The sequence below is a fragment of the Lagenorhynchus albirostris genome, chromosome 15, assembly GCF_949774975.1.
Source record: "Lagenorhynchus albirostris chromosome 15, mLagAlb1.1, whole genome shotgun sequence".
Classification (NCBI taxonomy): Eukaryota; Metazoa; Chordata; class Mammalia; order Artiodactyla; family Delphinidae; genus Lagenorhynchus; species Lagenorhynchus albirostris.
In genome coordinates this window covers 51735577-51754169 of record NC_083109.1, presented here as the reverse complement: position 1 = coordinate 51754169, position 18593 = coordinate 51735577, and the positions used below count along the sequence as shown (strand labels likewise).

Sequence of the window (18593 nt, the reverse complement as noted above, 5' to 3'; positions counted from 1 at the left end):
CCTAGGTACATAGAAGTTATAAGGAAATGGGATAAAAAGAGTCAGAAAAAAAAAAAAATCAGAGATCTCGAGTTTGAGAGAATTTTAGGGCCAAAAAGGCTCTAAAGGCGACTCAGATGACTCAGAAAAGTATGGGACTGGGAACCCCCGAGGGAGAGCAGGGAGCAGAGAAGGCTGGGCCTAGGCTGCTCTTAGCAAGATGAGCCGGAATATGCACGTTATTGTGGCCACGAGAGTCAAACATAAGCACTGTGGGGCCGACAAAGGTGGGAGGAGGGGGGCTGTGACCCTCGTCATAGAGCCCAGAGGGACGATGGTAGATGATCAGGCAGAACAGCTGGAGGAGAACAGAAGTCAATGACAGGAACGGGTCACCTTCAGCCCTTAAGCCACATCTGTAGGACGTGCTTATTACTGGGCACGGTGTCAGCCACCCACACTGGAAAAATGAGAAACCAGCTTGTGCAATTAGCTTTCTCTATGAATCCTATACATTCTTAAGAAAAAAGAAAGGATGAGAAGGAGGAAAGGGAGCCTGGGTTGATCAAGTGCTGCAGAGATTCTGGGCTGGTCTGAGCAGGAGAGTAAGGCCCACTGCCCAAGAGAAAGGGTGATGCCCCAAGTCACCTAATCGACTTGGGGATAAGGTGAGGTGGACCAGGAGGGGGTGTGGGGGTAGGGAGATGAGACAGGAGGGAGCTGTAACCTTCCAGAGGGTCCCCAGTAAGGACGGGGAGGATGCTTGCTGGAGGTCAAGAGGGAACGGGGTGGGCAGTCTGGGTCTTCTGACTGTCCCCCGAGGCCACTCCCCGGTCTGGCCTACCAGAGCTCCCTCGCTGAGCCGTGCCAGGGCGTTTCTCTCGCTGCCGCAGGGCCTCCAAGCCCCCCAGGTCGGGCGGGTGGCAGTGGCCTCGCATCACTGTCACCCGCTTGCCTTGGGTGATGGCTCGGCTGCGGCAGCGCATGCGGGCCTGGTCCCGGCACGTCCAGTACACCTTCTCCCCGGCCGCCTTCTCCCGCCTGTAGAGGAAGGACTCGTACACCAGGAAGCTGCCCCCCAGAGGGGTCCTCAGGAACTCAGGGCCTCCTGGGGAGAAATGGGAGAGGGGGTCAGGGGAGGGAGGTTGGAAGCTGGGGTGTGAGCCGGAGCAGGGCCTGGGGCTGGGCCAGGCCTGGCATCGCCCCCCTCCCACCTCCTGGGACCTCGGGGAGCAAGACTGGAGTGCAGGCAGAGTGCCAGGCCAGCGGGTGTGGACTCACCCAGGTCCTCGTCCTGGTCCTCCTCGCCTTGCGGCTGGGCCAGGAGGTCCTGATCTTTGGCCTTTGACCGCTTTCTGGGCCGGGGCCTGGTGAGAGTCAGGGGGCCCGGCCCCCTGCGGTAGAACAGGCTGTCCACGCCTTGGAGCACCTTGTCCACTTGGCCCCCGGGGCCGCCCGGCCTGGCCCGCAGCAACTCCATGGCCTTCTCCTGCTGCCGCCGGGCCTCCAGACCCTCCACGTCAGGCGGGTGGCAGTGGCCACGCATGATAGTCACCCGCTGGCCCTGTGTGATGGCCCGGCTGCGGCAGCCATGCAGCGTGTGGTCCCGGCACGTCCAGTACACCTTGTCCCCCACAGCCTTCTCCCGCTTGTAGAGGAAGGACTCGTGCACCAGGAAGCTGCCCCCGTAGCAGGTTCTCAGGAACTCCAGGGGCGGGGGCCCTCCTGGAGGAGGAAGTGGAGAGGGGGCTGGGCAGGTGCAGGCTGGCAGAGCTCTGCTCCTTTAGTTTACCGTGCAGGTCAGGGCCCTGGATGCATCCCCACTGATTGCCCACCCAGTGCCCCAAGGAGGCTGTGTGGCTCCTCTCCTGGTGGCCGGTGAGGAGGCCACGGCTCTGGGTGGTCAAGCACCACGTCCCAGGTCACACACTGGAGAGGGTCAAGCTGCCTCCGATGCCACACCCTGCCTGCTCAGTCACTCCCGGCCATACTTTTTCTTAGGGTTTGTTTGAAAATTGTATCTAATTATCGAATAACACATGCACACGCCATAAAATGAAATGGGACCAAAAGATACACAGTGAAAGACAAGTCCTTCTCACCCAGCCCCCGGCACCCAGCACAGCAGCCGCCTTAAATCCCTAAATCCTTCAATCCTCTCCAGGTCTGGAGGCACCCAGCCTATGGGACCAAGCCCACCTCCCAGTTACTGGTAATAAAAACTGCCACAAAGAACAAAACAAAACCCAACAAACAAAGAATAAGAACCTCTGCAAAGACTCCATCTACCAGTTACTCAGTGACAACACACACTGGACCAGGGCTGGCACTGCAGCACCAGATCCCCTAATGGCGAGGCTATCACACATCTTAGGAGCGACCTCCTGACCTGCAGTGCTTCAACAAGGCTGCCCAGCTACATGAGGCAGAGCTGGATCTTGAACCTGGGGCACAAGGCTCAAGCCTCCCACCAGGCCGATCTTCCCAAACTTCAAAGGTTACCAGAATCACGTGGGGTCCATAAACCTCAGGTTTTTGCATCAGGAAGCTCCAGAAGGACCTAGGCTGCCTGGCTCACGAGCATTAGTTCTACCCCTTGGGCTTAATGATTACTTGGACACATTTATATTTTAAAAATCGTTTTGACTTTGAGCACATTATGAAGCCACGTGGGACCCACATTTATCTTTGGGCAGAGGAAAGGGCTGTGGTTCCCACCTGCCTGAGAGTAGAGCCGGGGTGGGGGGGCACTCACCGGTCCCCAGCGTCGGGCGTTTCTTGGGAGGCAAGCTCAGCAGCGACAGGGCTCGGAGCCCCTCATCCTCCTCGGGAGCTGGCTTGCTCAGCACTGGCCCCGGGGCCGGCTCCGGCTCCTCGGGGCACAGCCACGGGCCCACCCCCTCCAGGGGCTCCTCCACTCGGCCGCCGGGGCCCTGGGGATCCCCCAAGCCTTCGGGCAGGGCTGGGCTGGGCAGCTTCTGTCTCTGGCGCCGGGCCTCCAGGCCCTCCTCATCGGGCGGGTGGCAGTGGCCCCGCATCACCGTGGCCCTTAGGCCACGGGTGATGGCCCGGCCCCGGCAGCCCAGCTCGGTGTGCTCGCGGCACTTCCAGTATACCTTGTCCCCCACAGCCTTCTCCTGCTTGTACAGGAAGGACTCCAGCACCAGCAGGCGGCCCCCAAATGGGGTCCTCAGGAACTCCAGGGGCTGGGGGGCTGCTGAAGGCAAGGGGAGGGCCAGGTCAGCTGACACAGAGCAAGGCTTGAGCCAGGGGCACAGATGGGAACACAGGGATTGGGGTGCCCTTGGATGACGTCCTGCGATCATCACACCAGCCTGGGTCAAGGTCCAGGAGGCCCTGCTCAGAGCAGGGAAGAGATGGCTAAGGTCACCTCACTGGAAAGGGGAGTATGCGAAGCCCAAGTCTGAGCATGCAGGGCCACAAAAGTGGCCAGACAGGGGCAGCTGGCCCGGAACTCACCTGTGTCTGGCTTGCTGTGTTTCAGTTCCTGGGCCTGGGGGCTTGGTTGGACTGCCCCCTGCTGTTCCTCTACTGGCAGGATCTGGGGGGTCCCAGCCAGGGTGTCAGGGCCAGACATCTCCAAGGACAGGACACAGTGCACTGCTTTGGGCTGGGAGTCCACTCCATCCCCATTCTCAGTGGAGGCTGTCAGTAGGACCAGTTCGGAGAACTCCGTGGGCTTCGTGGGGGCTGCAGGGATGACATCTGTGCCCGGCTCAGGGGACTCAGGGGAGGGCTCCTGGCCGGCCTTCACGCTCTCGCCCTCCTGCTCACTGGGCTCGGGCAGGGGCATTCTGGGACCGATGGCCTGGCCCCCAGGCCACGCTCAGGCCCCAGCAGATGGATTTCTCCTCCACCTCCCTGGAAGGAACCCAGCAGTTCAAGGGCTCCGTCCTAAGGCAGGAGGCAAAATCCCATCAGTGGAGGTGCCCTTGGACCTGGGTTCAGGAAGAATCTGGGCTGGAGGTTGGGGCAGATGGGGCTGCCTCGGTGCCCCCAGGAAAGGACCTGAATGGAGCCAGAGAACCCTGGGCTGGTGCTTCTGCTCTCTTGGTAGCCTTGGGTCCGTCACCTCTCCCAGCCAAACCTCACTTTCCCATCTACAAAATGTGCCCAAAACAGGGCTCTCAAGGGGCTACTGGGGTGACCAAGGTGCTGACAGCTGTGAGTTACTAGGAATCCAGGCCCACAGGTGCTGAGCACACGGTGAAGTGCTTCCACAGGTGTTTCCATTTAATCTTCAGCCCCATGTTATGAAAGTTGATCTTTCTCATTGACCCAGGTTACAGATGAGGACACTGAGGCATGCAGCCATGAAGGCAGAGCTGGGAGTCCAGTCAAGGTGGGTCCAGAGCCCGCCCGTACAGCACCTGGGGTACCTCATCCAGGATAACAGGAACCGGTCTTCCTGAGCACCAGGCGTTGGGGAAAAGCACTTTGGGGACATGAGTTCAGGTCACCAACCCTCCCAGAATGCCTGGTGCCTTTCACCCTGACACTGTGTCACTGGGAGCATGGGCTGGGCCCCTGCTGGCACTCTGCAGACCCCAAAGGAGGAGCCTGGCCCTGGGAGGAGGGACTCTCTGGATTCACAACTAGATCCATCCCCCATCCCAGGCAAGAGGCCCCGGGGCACCCAGTGCTAGGGGACACTAGGACCCCACGAGGGCAGCGACCTTGTGTCTGAGCTGGTGCTGGCTCTGCCTCAGCTGAGAGGGGACAGGGCTGTGGAGGTGTCCAGAGAATCCGTGGTCACTGAGGGCTCCTTGGCTTCTGGTCTGGAGAAGCAGAAAGGATGGATGACAGGCAGGGCTGGCCTGGAGACCAGGACCCTGGGGCATCAGTGTGGGGGCATAAGTGGCCGTTTTGTCTTCCTGGGGGACTGGGTGGTGGGTGCATGTCAGGGTCTTTCCCATCTATCAGTACTAGCCCAGAAACAGGATGGGGCCTCCCAGCACGTTTCAGCTTCCCCACCTGTGAGCTGTCATCCCCATCCCAAGCTCTACGGTTCTAATACCTGGGTCCCCCATTCCTGCTCCGCCATTTCCTGGTCTGGGGCCCACATTCAGTTCCCCAAGGCCTGTCAGCCCAAGCGCGGGGCTCCTGGGTCCCCGTGGAGACGGAGCCAAGGCCGAAGGTGCAGGGGGCGCCGTGTCCCCTACAACCTCTCCCAAACCGCCTGCACGCCCAGCCCCGGGCAGCACCAAAGCCCTGTCCTGAGGGGCGAGACTCTAGGAAATCCGGATAACAGGTAACGGGACACAGGACTGGGAGTACCCGGCCAGGTCTGTCCTCCAGCGTCATCCTCCTCCGGCCCCCGGACAAGCCAACCCCTGCTCCTCCTGTGCAGTCCTCCCCGCTCTGCCCATCCCGCCCCACAGGGCGATGTAGTGGTACTGGGGACTTGCGGGTACATGGGGACCGGCCGCAGCAAGACAGCGCCGGCGCCTCCGCGTGCAGAGCCGCTCGGGCGGGAAAGGGTTACGCGGGAAGCCACGCCCCCCGCCCCCGCTCGCTGATTGGTCTCTGCCCACGTCCCTCCGCCGGCAGCCCGCCTCCGGGGCTTGCGCGCTCCGGGTTGCCGGGCGAATGAACTTGGTCTCCACCGGGCGTCCTCTCCTCAACGGGGCGAGAGGGCGCAGAGAAACTGGCCCTCCCTTCCACAGGCCTTTCAGACAACTCAAGCCCCCAAAACGTTGCGGTCACTGTCCACCCAGCATGCATGTTCCTACAGGACCATGCGGTTGGTCCCCGCCGTGCAGAGGGACAGGAGTTGAGGCTGCAGGGACCCCGACACACCAATGGCCTCAGTCTCAAGCGATCAGATGCCGAAGCCCGGCCTCCTTCAGGCCACTGGGGGTTGGCATGACAGAGAACACCCACATTCCCGTGAAACTGTACCCAGAGTCATGTGTACCCCGAGTCAGTGTAATTCTCTCAACTAAAATCTCTGTACCTCAAAGGATATGCAACAAGTTCCAGCGCAACAAAAGACCTTGAACTGTGGCTGACTACAGACTGTGGATAGGCTTGGCTCCTTGCCAGTGGGCTTGAATTTCGATTCGATTGACGGTTCCCATTCTCAACCATTAAAGGGCCTTAAAGTGTAGACTGTTTAATGACCACAGATCCTCCCATAAGGTATGCAGGCCCCTTTGCCATGTGGTCTTGAATCTGGACTGGTCTCCAGCCCACATTGGTCACTTGCCGTAGCCAATAGAGAGTGGCAGAAGCTCGCTGTGGGGGTTTGGACGCCCTCACCCTCATGGACAGGGGCCCTGAGACTGCCAGAGAAGGAAGCTGTATGAAGGGCCACATGCAAGGGATGGAGGCACTGCCAGGCATGGAGGGAGGCCATTTCCAGTGTCCAGTCCAGCAGACCCTCTAGCTCTGTGTAGCCACAAGAAGGAGCCTGGGGAAACAAGCCCAGGCACCCCATGGAACCCTGATCAATAATAAACTACTGTTATTTTAAGCCAATAAGATCAGGGCTCATTTGTTATGCAGCAGTAACTGATATTCTTGGCAAGTGACTGAACCTAGTCAGTTTTGGCTTTTTGACAGATGAATTAATACTAATGGTTGTGAAATATCCAATATCAAAGTGCTTTTGAACGCTTGAACTCTAGGGGCCATGCTACACAAATTTTAAATCCCTCAGATTATCACATTTAAAGGGCTGGTAACCCAGTGAAAGGAATAAAAATATTAAGTATAAAGGATAGCAAATGAGAATTACTTATTTAAAAAGTCTGTAACATGAAATAAGCCAGACATAAAAGGACAAATGCTGTATGATTCCACGTATATGTTGTACCTAGAGTAGTCAAATTCATAGAAACAGAAAGTCAAATGGTAGTTGCCAGGGGCTGGGGGGAGTGGAAATGGGGAGTTAGTGTTTAGTGGGGAGTGTTTCAGTTTGGGAAGATGAAAAAGATCTGGAGATGGATGGTGGTGATGGTTGCACAACAGTGCAAATGTATTTAATGCCACTGAACTGTACACTTAAAAATGATTAAAGTGGGGGTTGGGATGAATTGGGGGATTGGGATTGACATATATACACTATTGATACTATGTATAAAATAGATAACTAATGAGCACCTACTGTATAGCTCAGGGAACTCTACTCAGTGCTCTGTGGTGACCTAAATGGAAAGGAAATCCAAAGAAGAGGGGATATATGTATACGTATAGTTGATTCACTTTGCTGTACAGTAGAAACTAACACAATATTGTAAAGGAACTATACTCCAAAATTTTTTTTAAAAAATGATCAAACTAGTACATTTTTGTAAGGTATATTTTAACAGACACGCAAAAAAACAAAAACAAAAAAACCCAAGAAAACCCAACTATAACAAACCATACATAGTAATGCTCCACCTACCATACTGGTGAATGAGGTTCTCCATACAATGCAGATTTCTGATTAACTAAAGTTATCCCTCCATGATTCTGAATTTTACAATTTCTCTCTCTTTCACAATTTATCCACTGAGGATGGATGCTGCCTAAGCTCTAATGACTCATCATCACTGCCTGGATAAAGACAGCATACAATTTTTATCCTGATTTGGTAAATGAAGTGTCCCGTCCAGTTCCCTTGGCACTCCACCCCCCGGGGGCCCTTTCTCCATCATTCATATCCTGCTCTCTCTGGTCTCCAAACCTCTCTGCCTCCTCTGGGTCTTTGCATTTAGAGTTCTCAGGTCCTAATCTTCTTAGGTCTCCTATATCCTAAAACAAAACCTCACAAGACTCTCTCCTTCCCTCAACAGTTAGACTTTGCAGGAACAGTCCATACCCCTTCCTTCTCACCCAGGCCGCCTGGCAGCTGCCCCCCAACTCTGCAGACACCACTCTCCTGTTGGGCCACCGTGCAGGATCAGCACCTGCTGGGTCAATCCATAATCCGTGTTTCCCTCTGAAATACCTGCTCTGGCCTGTATGTGGTCTATCCATGCAGTGGAATTTATTCAGCCATAAAAATGAATGAAGTTCTGATACATGTTACCATGTGGATGAACCTTGAAGACAGTGCGGCTCGGTGAAAGGTGCCAGACACTAAAGTCAGCATGTGGTATAATTCCATTTAAGTGAGATGTCCAGTAGAGGCAAATCCATAGGGACAGAAAGTAGATTAGTGGTTGTCAGGGGCTGGAGGGGAGGGAGGAGGAGATTAGGGAGTGATACTAAGGCGAGTGGAGTTTCTTCTTGGGGTAATGAAAATGTTATAAAATTGGCTGTGAATACAATAAAACATTGAATTATACACTTTAGTTGGGGGAATTGTATGCTATGTGAATCATATCTTAATAAGGTTGTTTAAAAAAAACCTTATAAGGGCTTCCCTGGTGGCGCAGTGGTTGAGAGTCCGCCTGCCGATGCAGGGGACACGGGTTCGTGCCCTGGTCCGGGAAGATCCCACATGTCGCGGAGTGGCTGGGCCCGTGAGCCATGGCCGCTGAGCCTGCGCGTCCAGAGCCTGTGCTCCGCAACAGGAGAGGCGACAGCAGTGAGAGGCCCGCGTACCGCAAAAAAAAAATCCCAAAAATACCTTATAGGGAATCCCCCGGTGGTCCAGTGGTTAAAAGACTTGGTGCTTTCACTGCCAGGGTCCAGGCTCAATCCCTGATCAGGGAACTAAGATCTCAAACAAACAAACAAACAAAAAATCCTCATAGGTATGACTCATGTCCCCAGGGTCACTTGGATAAAAAACAGTTTTCTCCATCAGAAACAGGCTTCTCACTCCTGGGCCTGGTTTCCTCACCAAAGGAGAGGGGTGGCATGGACTATATACTGAGATATTTTGTAAGGTGCTAAGATCATATTGTAAAAACTACATAGAAAACATTTTAAAATGTTGAGAACTGACACTCATAAATCACCCACGAGCCTGCCACTCAAATGCACAGCTGTTTCCATTCTTGTATTAGTGCCTTTAATATACACGTAATTTTCTGTTGCACACACATGTGTTCAACATGTTTGCTATTTTATTCCTCTTTAGAGTGGGAAGCCCGCACCTGCAGACCAGATGGAGCCCTTGTGAAGGACCAAAGCATTACCTAACGCAGGCCCCTAACATGAACACAAATCTAAATCCTCAGTAATACCAAAAGATGACCACAAGATGGCAATCTTGCTCCTTGAAATGCACGTAAAGCATCCTTGGTAGAATTAGATGTATCACAACGTTTAAAAACTAGAATTTGGGAGTTTTTCCATATCAGACAAATAATTCAGGAAGACTTCTGAAAACGTTTGTATTTACAAAATATATTACGTAGAAAGCAAAATCCAGTTAACATATCGGCGAAGACTATGTTTTCTAAGCTAAGGTTTAAAAAAAAAAAACCAAAATATTCCTTAGACCATGACACTGCCTCTAGACCTCAATCCACTTCATTTCTTCTGTCTCAACTCAAGTCTCAAGTCTGGTCACATTTGTTGTTTATCGACTAACTTTATTGTATGTATTTGTGACTTTAAAAAAACCTTAAATAACTGGGAGGAAATATCTCAAAATGTTAAAACTAGTAAGGAAAGCAATTAATTTTTTCCCTTAAATTTCTTTTGTTTTCTCAAAATTGTTTACAAGGTGCATGAACACTTTACAGTGGGAAAATAGTAAACACTTTAAAGATAAGCTGCATCTCCTTGCTTGGTAATTTTTTTCTTTAACTCCATAACTCTCAGGAAAAGTAGGGATTCCAGTCCTATGCAAGATGTGTCATACAGGAAAATAAAGAGTAATATAGACAGGGGACTTCCCTGATGGTCCAATGGTTAAGATTCCACCCTTCCGATGCAGGGGGGCATGGGTTTGATCCCTGGTAAGGGAACTCAGATCCCACATGCTGCACAGTGCAGCCAAAAAATAAAATAAAATAATAAAATAAAATCCAGGGCTTCCCTGGTGGCACAGTGATTGGGGGTCCGCCTGCCGATGCAGGGGACACGGGTTCATGCCGCGGTCCGGGAAGATCCCACGTTCTGCGGAGCGGCTGGGCCCGTGAGCCATGGCCGCTGAGCCTGCGCGTCCAGAGCCTGTGCTCCGCAACAGGAGAGGCCACAGCAGTGAGAGGTCCGTGTACCACCAAAAAAATTAAAATAAAATAAAATCCAAAGAAATTTAAAAAAAAAGAGTAATATAGATAATGGGACAGAAAAACAAGTGAAAATCAAGTACCTTGCAGTCTGTGTTGTGGGCCTTGCATGGCCTCAAAGACCTTTCCCCCAAGATATTTATTAACCACAAAGGGAAAGATAATGACTTGACAGGGGAGAAATCTCGCATACACAGCCTTAAGTGCTCAAGGTCAACTTCACCAGTAATAAAACACATCAACACCATGACCTCCTTGATAAGATGCACCAAGGAGGGCACAGCATCACCTCTGTGATATTCCTGCCCAGAACGCACACCCCCATGTGGCACCCCAAGCCACATGGAGGGACATTCTACAAAACTGACCAGGACACTTTGAAAGTGTCAAGGTCATCTTGGACAAGGAAAGGCTGAGGGCCTGTCACAGACTGGAGGAGACTAAGGAGACACAAGGACAAAATGCAACATGGGATTTCAGAAAAGAAAAAGGACATTAGGGGAAAAGCTGGTAAAATTTGCATACGGTCAATAGTTTAGGTTAATGGTTTTGTACCAACGTGGATTTCCCAGATTTGCTCACTGCACAATGTTAGGTAAGATGCTGACATTCAGGGAGACTGGGTGATGAGTATAGGAAAATTCTTTGTACTTTTTTTTGCAATTTTTAAAAAAGTCTAAAATTAACTCAAAATAAAAGGATTTTGAAAACCCAAGTTTCAAACTTACAGACACAATGGAAGTTGACAGAGAAAATAAATGACCCATAGGCCTCCTGGGTGGAAGGGTGGGGGAGGAGAGGAGGGGACACAAAAGGGATACGCTCTGACCCAGAGCCATGTGGTTGGTCCTCAAGCTGGCACCTGAGCCAGGAACAAAAATCCTATAACATCATGTGTACCTCAAGTATGGGGACCCAACAATCTCCCTTCACCATCATCCCCGCTCTGTTTCTGGGGAAACTGAGGCTCGGGCCTGAAGCGAGTGGCCCAGGACCATACGGGTAGTGAGAGTCAGGCCGTCAGAGCTGCATTGATCAGCCCTACAAACCAGCTATGTTATGGCTTAGCACTGTGGCTTCCAGCTGATCTGGCCAACCGGAGGCACCATGGGAGACTGGAGGGTGTCCCTGAAGCGACCTGCCTGGGGTGGCTGCTCCAGCTCTGCTGGGTCCCGCCTGCCACCCTGGCTGCTCTGCCGGGCCTCGCTGTGGGGGTGGCATCCCACCACTGCTAATCCCTGGGTCGCTCACCATTTCCCATGTGGCTTCTCAGCTCTTCCACCACCAGGGAGAGCAATGAAATTCCCAGTGAAACCTTACGGTAGTTTCTGTTTTCCCAGATGGTTTCTGATCACACATGCTTCAAGAGTCTGAAGGACTGTGATCACACATTTCATGTTCACCAAATACCAATGAGGTGCCTGGCACTAGGCGAGGGCTTTGCATGCTTTATTCCATTTTATCTCCCAAATACCCTCATCCATTAGGCCTGCTGTTGTTTCATTCACAGAGGAGGAAACTAAGGCTCACTCTTAGATTCCTGTGACCGAGAGCCAGGCCACTAAAGGACAGAGTCAGCATTCAAAACTCCTGTGTCTGTTTTCAGGGCCTAAACTCTTAATATAAGTTAAAATGGTTCTTTTCAATTTGAGGATTCCAACCCATAGGAATCAACGCAGTAGGTTAAGACTGGTGGTTCTTAGTCATGGTGATCTGCCCACCAGGTGTCATCTGGCCAGGTCAGAAGACATTTTTGGTTGTCATAACTAGGGGGTGGGGCAGGCTACTGGCATCTGGTAGGTGGGAGCCAAGGATGCTGCTCAACATCCCACAGTGCCCAGGGCAGCCCCCCACCCCCACTCTCCCCAGGAAGGATTTGGTCTAAAATAGCATCAGGGTCAAGGTTGAGAAACCTGCTTAAAAGTAGCGCTTGAAAAATAAAACAGAACAGAAAGAGTGCACCCATATACTGAGGTTAAGTACAGTTTTCATGAAGCTTTTATTTCAATTATTGGTATACGTAATTCTGGTCTCCATAAGAATTACTCGGGGCACTTGGTAAAAATGCAGATGCTTAGAGCACAGGATTCCTGGAGCCCCTCCCTGTTACCTCCCCACCAATCAACCAGAAGAAAATCACATACCCTGCAGCCTCACCCCAAATTTTGCCTATAAAAACTTTTCCCTGAAAATCATCGGAAGTTTGGGGGTTTTGAGCACAAGCCACCCATTCTCCTTGCTTGGCCCTGCAATAACCCTTTCTCTGATATTAAAAAAAAAAAATCAGATGCCTGGATTTCCCATCCAAAATTCTGATGGTGAGTCTGGAGCAAAATTCAAGAATCTGGATTTTTAACAAGTACCCCCTGAGACCCTGGTTCTGGTGGATCATGGACTTGGCTTTGAGAAACACTGGAATAGATGCCCTTGAGGTTAGGTGGCCAGAGGCTAAGTGACCAACTTAATAAGGATTTGAGGTTTTCTTTATGCAGGGCAACACATGAAGTGTTTCACATACATTACCTCGTTTAATCTGTCACATTGTACAGGTTCCCTCATTAATGCATTAAACAGAATCATTAACATTTGTTTATTTTATATCGGTGGGAGAGTCATGATTGCATCTTTTTAAATGATCCTTTAATAACAATTTAACAAGTTTCAGACACCTTAAGATATTTTGGGGACCTCAAGAAGAGTGGAATTTGTCCAAATTTTAAGTAGTACAGGTGAAATCTGGGGGAGAAAGCTCATTGGGCATGGCTTTAGTACCTTGGGATAACAAATACCAGACTTTTAGAAATCCAATCTGAGGTTCCTCACAGAGACTTCCAGCAAAACAAACTCAAGATGGCCTACGAGGTGAATTAGCATGCCTGCCGCACCTATGTAAATAATCAGGCCCAATCTTACTGGACCAGCCTTATTTCATGCAAAAAATATCTTTCATTGAGATTATGAGGCCATAGGGAAAATTTGTGCTTCAATGGAGAACTGGGTTTTGTCTAGAACACAGCCTTTCAGGTTATACGATTCTAGCCTGTTGCTGCCTTTGAGCTACTTCTGCAGCTCTGCACAGATAACGGAACAAGGTAAAATAATTCTATTCTGTGGACACGTTCTCTCTTTCTTGCCATGTAAATAAATACAGATAAGTAAGTAACTTCTCTGGTTTTGCCTCCATTTGCACATTCATGTCAATATTCCTAATCTACAGTCTTCCAGAATCTTTTTTGGAGTCTCCTGCAAACTGGTTGTAAGATCTTACTGCTTCCTTGATTGATGAGTTAAGTAAAAGCTTACACACGTGTTCATTTAGTATCTGTATGAAAGAGTTTTATTTTCTTTGTTTTGGTCTAAGCCTCTGCTTTTCAAATCTCCCTGGTCATTGCTCTTATAATCTTTGGGTTCCAGGCAGCAATTTCAAAAATTACATAGGAAATAACCAATCTGCATTGTGTGTAACAGAAATGAGCATTATTTTATGAAACTTCTATTTGCAATAAATTTATATATTTGTTCTAGGTGGATTTAAATGTATTTTTTAACTTTTGGATGATCATTGTTTTGAGGTAAATACTTGGGCCCTAATATGTTTTTTCATAATATTCCATTTTTACTCAGTAAAGATTTATTGAGTTGGCTAGAATATTTTTAAGTCAGGCAGATGTAAATGGAAAGTAGGAGAGCCTCACAGTTTACAGTTGGTCATTCTCTTATGCTGCTTCCCCTCCCCCAAAATTGAGGTACAGAGCAATCTGAGTGCAATACTCAGACTGCCTGCTCAAATAAACCCAACACCCAAGACACACACAATATTACAAATTGTTAGGTGCCTCTCAGACACCAGTGGGTCCAAGCCCTAAGATCCTGAAAGGCAGAGCCTCGCTCAGCAGCTGATGGCGGATCAACAGAATTACCTTCATACACAAGAGTGAGAACCACCATCACTGTCCACCAACACCCGTCGTTAGCGCTGACTTGCTGGGTGGGAGACCTGGGGCAAATCCCATCACTTCTCTGGGCTGATTTCATCTGTGAAACAGGAAAAGTGGCAAATGAGACACTGTATGTGAAATTCTTCCATAAACTGTGAATCATCATGTAAGAACAAGGAGTACTTTGTCCAGGCCCAGCAGAGGTTCTGAATAGTGGAAGGGGGAGGAACGAATATCCTGATGTTTGAAAAAGCTCCTGGATGATTCCAAAAGCTGCCCCACCCCCCACCCCCAGCAAGCTATGAAAATTAGAGGTGCACACTGATTGGCTCATGGACCCTCCTACCATTATGTGCAAAGTCTCTGAGTGTGCATACAGGCATTAGTCCTGGGAGAGGTGAAGGTGGCAGTGATCTCCCTAAAGATTAAGAATTCTATTCCAGGGACTTTCCTGGTGGCGCAGTGGTTAGGAATCTGCCTGCCAGTGCAGGGGACAGGGTTTGAGCCCTGGCCCAGGAAGATCCCACATGCCGCGGAGCAACTAAGCCCGTGCGCCACAACTACTGAGCCTGCGCCCTAGAGCGCGCAAGCCACAACTACTGAACCCGCGTGCCTACAGCCAGTGCTCCAAAACAAGAGAAGCCACTGCAATGAGAAGCCCGCGCACCGCAACAAAGAGTAGCCCCCGCTCACCACAACTAGAGAAAGCCCGCCCGCAGCAATGAAGACCGAAGGCAGCCAAAAATAAATAAATAATAATTCTATTCCAAAGCAGGGCTTCTCAACCTTGGCACCACTGACATTTTGCACCAGATAATTCTTTGTTGTGGGGGGTTGTCCTGTGAAATGAAGGATGTTTAGCAGCATCCCTGGCCTCTGCCTGCGAGATGCCAGTAGCAGCCACCAAATCCTGACAACCAACATTGCTGCATGTCGCTTGAGAACCACTGCTCCAAAGCAACTTAGAGGCAGAGGACACAGAAAGGGAGATTCCAGCTAATAGTACTCCCAGCCCCAGATCCCCCAACGCCCCTAGAGCACAATCGTGGCTATTTCCATGCCTCCCATATCAGGCCTAATTCGTCCTCACATCTCTGGGCACCTGGTCACACCATCTTCCACGCCTTCCCACCCCACATTACCTCAAGGCTTTGATACCCACCACCTCCTAAATGGCTTTTCTGCCCGGCATCCAGCTGTTCCGATTCTCCCTACGCAGTGCTGAGTTCCTAAAGCTGAAACATTTCCCTCTCCAATAAAAGTAGTGTCCGTCTCCATTATAAACGCTCTATAATCTAGCCTCCACATACGAACTCTTCCCCGAGTCTGACTAGGAGCTTTTGGGAAGAGGAACAAGGTAAACCTGCCTGAATCGCACCAAGTCCTGGAGATGATTTTGGCCCCGAAAAGCATTAATGTCAAAATAATAAAAATATACCCTTTCTTTGGAATTTAAGTTTACACATGATTATCTGTTATTGGACCTCTGCATCCTCCAAAGGTAAGGGGTAACGGAAGTAAAAGACTGGTCATTAAAGCAAGGGCTTCAAACTGTGGTCAGACTCTTTAGGTCCTGAAATCAGTTTAATGGGTTAGCAACAGACTTTTGGAATGGAAAGAACAGAACAGAATAGAATAGAATAGGACAGGACAGGACAGGATAGGATAGGTTGGAATTAGAACCCACGTAGAGTAGATCTGGCTGCGTCATGTGAGATTGGGGTAAAAATCTCCCTTTAAACTTATCGCTCAGTAATCTGCATCTACAGGCGTGTAAAATATATTTCTCACTGTAGGTTGAGTCAAAAAAGTTTGAAAGCCCCAACAGGTAATCTAGGTATGCAGGAGTGGAAGTAGGTGTAACGACAGCAAAAAGTGCAAGGTCACTGGGACCTCCAGAGGCACAAAGACTGGATGGGGCTGGGGTGAATGCCAGGGCGGGGGCAGTACTGGGTGGGGCGGACACGGTAAAGGAAAGGCAAACCCATGTGGGGCTCCCTGACTTGGGGTGTGAGGGCTCAGTCCCGGGGTCGGGTGGGTGGAGGGGGGTGAGGAGGAACGAGGAGAAGGGAGGCTGCGAATTGCAGGTGAAGGACAAGGAGGCGGCCTGAGCGCCGAGATGCAGAGTCCGGGGACACCCCCCTCCGCAGCATCAGCAGTCCTGGGGACACCCGGGAGAGCCCGGCTGGGGGCGCGGCCACGCCGAGTGACCCGAGACCCTCCCTGACCCGCTGGGGCCCGTCCTCACCGGGCACCGGCCGGGCGGCGACGGCAGCGGGGCCCTCCCTCTCCGGAGACCGAGCCGCGGCGGGTCCTCTGGCCTCGGGCCGCCGCAGCCACAGGCGCCGACCTCGCGGCCCAGGCCCCTCCGGCCACCGCAACCCGGGTGCCCACTCCCCGCCCCCACCTGCCCTCTCGGGAGCGAGCTCCGTTCCGCGCGCGCTGCCCCGCTGGCCGTAGGGAGCGCGCACCGCCCCGCGGGGGAACCGGCCTCTAGGAGCGCACTAGAGGGTTCCTAGCAAGCATGCGCAGCGGGGCCTCGGGGAGCCCATTCTTTGGGCAAACCCCACTTCTCCGGGTCTTCCGTGCGCGGTGCCTAGCTGGCGGCCGGACCAATCGGCGCTGGGAGGCGGGGCCAGGGCTGGAGAAAGAGGCGGGGCAAGCCCAGGATTGGGCTGCGGCAGCCGGGGACCGAGCTTTGATCTGACCTGAGGCTTGGACGGCGGGGGTGGGGGGGTCGCCTCCGGGGCGGTGGCCCCTCAGAGAAGAAGAGATTTGGGGGGCTTGAGAACCCCAGACCTGATCCAGGATTTGAGTCTGAACTCACTGAGCGGAAGCGGTCTTTTTTTTTTTTTTTTTTTACGGTACGCGGGCCTCTCACTGTTGTGGCCTCTCCCGTTGCGGAGCATAGGCTCCGGACGCACAGGCTCAGCAGCCATGGCTCACGAGCCTAGCCGCTCCGCGGCATGTGGGATCTTTCCGGACCGGGGCACGAACCCGTGTCCCCTGCATCGGCAGGCGGACCCTCAACCACTGCGCCACCAGGGAAGCCCGGAAGCGGTCATTAAAAATTTTATTTTATTTTATTTATTTTTTATACAGCAGGTTCTTATTAGTTATCTGTTTTATACATATTAGTGTATATATGTCAATCCCAATCTCCCAATTCATCTCACCACCACCACTCCACCACCCCTCTGCCACTTCCTCCCCTTGGTGTCCATACGTTTGTTCTCGACATCTATGTCTCTATTTCTGCCGGGCAAACCGTTTCATCTGTGCCATTTTTCTAGGTTCCACGTATATGCGTTAATATACGATATTTGTTTTTCTCTTTCTGACTTACTACGGAAGCGGTCATTTAAATGCATCATTAGGCCCGTCACTTTCGTTGGCCAGCAGAAGGAAATTTCCTATGGACTTCACAGAAACTTTAAAATGACCTACCCCAAAGCTGGGTCAATTTGATTCAAACTAAATAATGATAATAACAGATTATAACTGAGTAAAATAAGAAGCCATGATCGATAGTGATGTAAGTAAGTAAATGGGGAGATGGGAAAGCTCTTACAGTAGAATGCCAACTAATAAATGCAGAAGGAAGGATGCGGAAAATCACCCTTTGGCGACCATCGTAAGTAATAATTGATTCGGGCAAAAATTATCAATGGCCGCTAAGACCGGAGGGTGGAAGTTTAACAAGGAACTAGTATTTACATATTCCCAAAGTACATATTTCCCCACAATACATTTATTAATTACAAGAGGAAAAATATGAATTTTACAGTAGGCAAATGGTCCTCAAAGTGTAGTCTGGGGTTCCTGGAAGTCCCTGTGGGATATTCCAAAGGTTACATGGTGTGTAACAGGTTGAATGCCAAAGCACAGATGAGAACCTGTAGTCCTCCATTAGGCCTACATTAAAGAGATTTGCAAAAAAAAAAAAAAAAGAACAACGCCATTCTTATAAAATTTCTTTGATTTGGAAAATATAGTGATTTTCATAAAAATATGTTATGCTAACACATAAAGGGTTTATTATTGTATCTTTTGGTAACAGATTTATTGGATATAATTCACATACCATACAGTTCACCCATTTAAAGTGTACCAATTGAATGGTTTTTAATAGATTCACAGAGATGCGGACATCACCACACTCAGTTTTAGAACAATTTCATCACTCCAAAAGAAACCTTTAGCGATCACCCCCAAGTCCCCCATCCTCCCACACTAAGCAACTATTAATCTTTCTGTCTCTATAGATTTGCATATTCTGGACATTTCATTTAAATGGAATCATACAATCATATATCTTTTGTGTGTGGCTTCTTTCACTTAGCCTAGTGTTTTCAGAGTCCATCCATGTTGTAGCATGCCAGTAGTATTTCATTATTTTTATCGTCAAATAGTATTGCACTGTATGGATATACCCCAATTTGTTTATCCATTCATCTGTTGACTGACGTTTGCATTGTTTCCACTTTTTGGCTACTATGACTAATACTTCTGTGAACATTATGTGCAAATTTGTGTGGAC

At 50.5% G+C, this 18593-nt stretch overlaps 1 protein-coding gene across 10 annotated transcripts in view; it reads right to left on the bottom strand.

The window, feature by feature from the left end:
• FLYWCH1 (FLYWCH-type zinc finger 1) overlaps positions 1-16510 on the bottom strand; it is a 29973-nt gene extending 13463 nt beyond the window's left edge. Inside the window, exons 1-7 of one of the 10 annotated variants that reach the window (XM_060122603.1) lie at positions 16302-16510; positions 14036-14150; positions 4677-4778; positions 3460-3894; positions 2735-3196; positions 1261-1704; positions 824-1087 (exon numbers count right to left, since the gene is read on the bottom strand). In XM_060122603.1, the coding sequence (XP_059978586.1) occupies positions 824-1087; positions 1261-1704; positions 2735-3196; positions 3460-3793 (1504 nt within the window). In that variant the 5' untranslated portion in view covers positions 3794-3894; positions 4677-4778; positions 14036-14150; positions 16302-16510. Of the gene's footprint in view, positions 1-823; positions 1088-1260; positions 1705-2734; positions 3197-3459; positions 3895-4676; positions 4779-14035; positions 14151-16301 lie in introns of those variants that run through there. The other 9 variants (XM_060122606.1, XM_060122609.1, XM_060122608.1 and 6 more) reach the window with 9 other exon arrangements.
• Positions 16511-18593: the final 2083 nt, after the last annotated feature.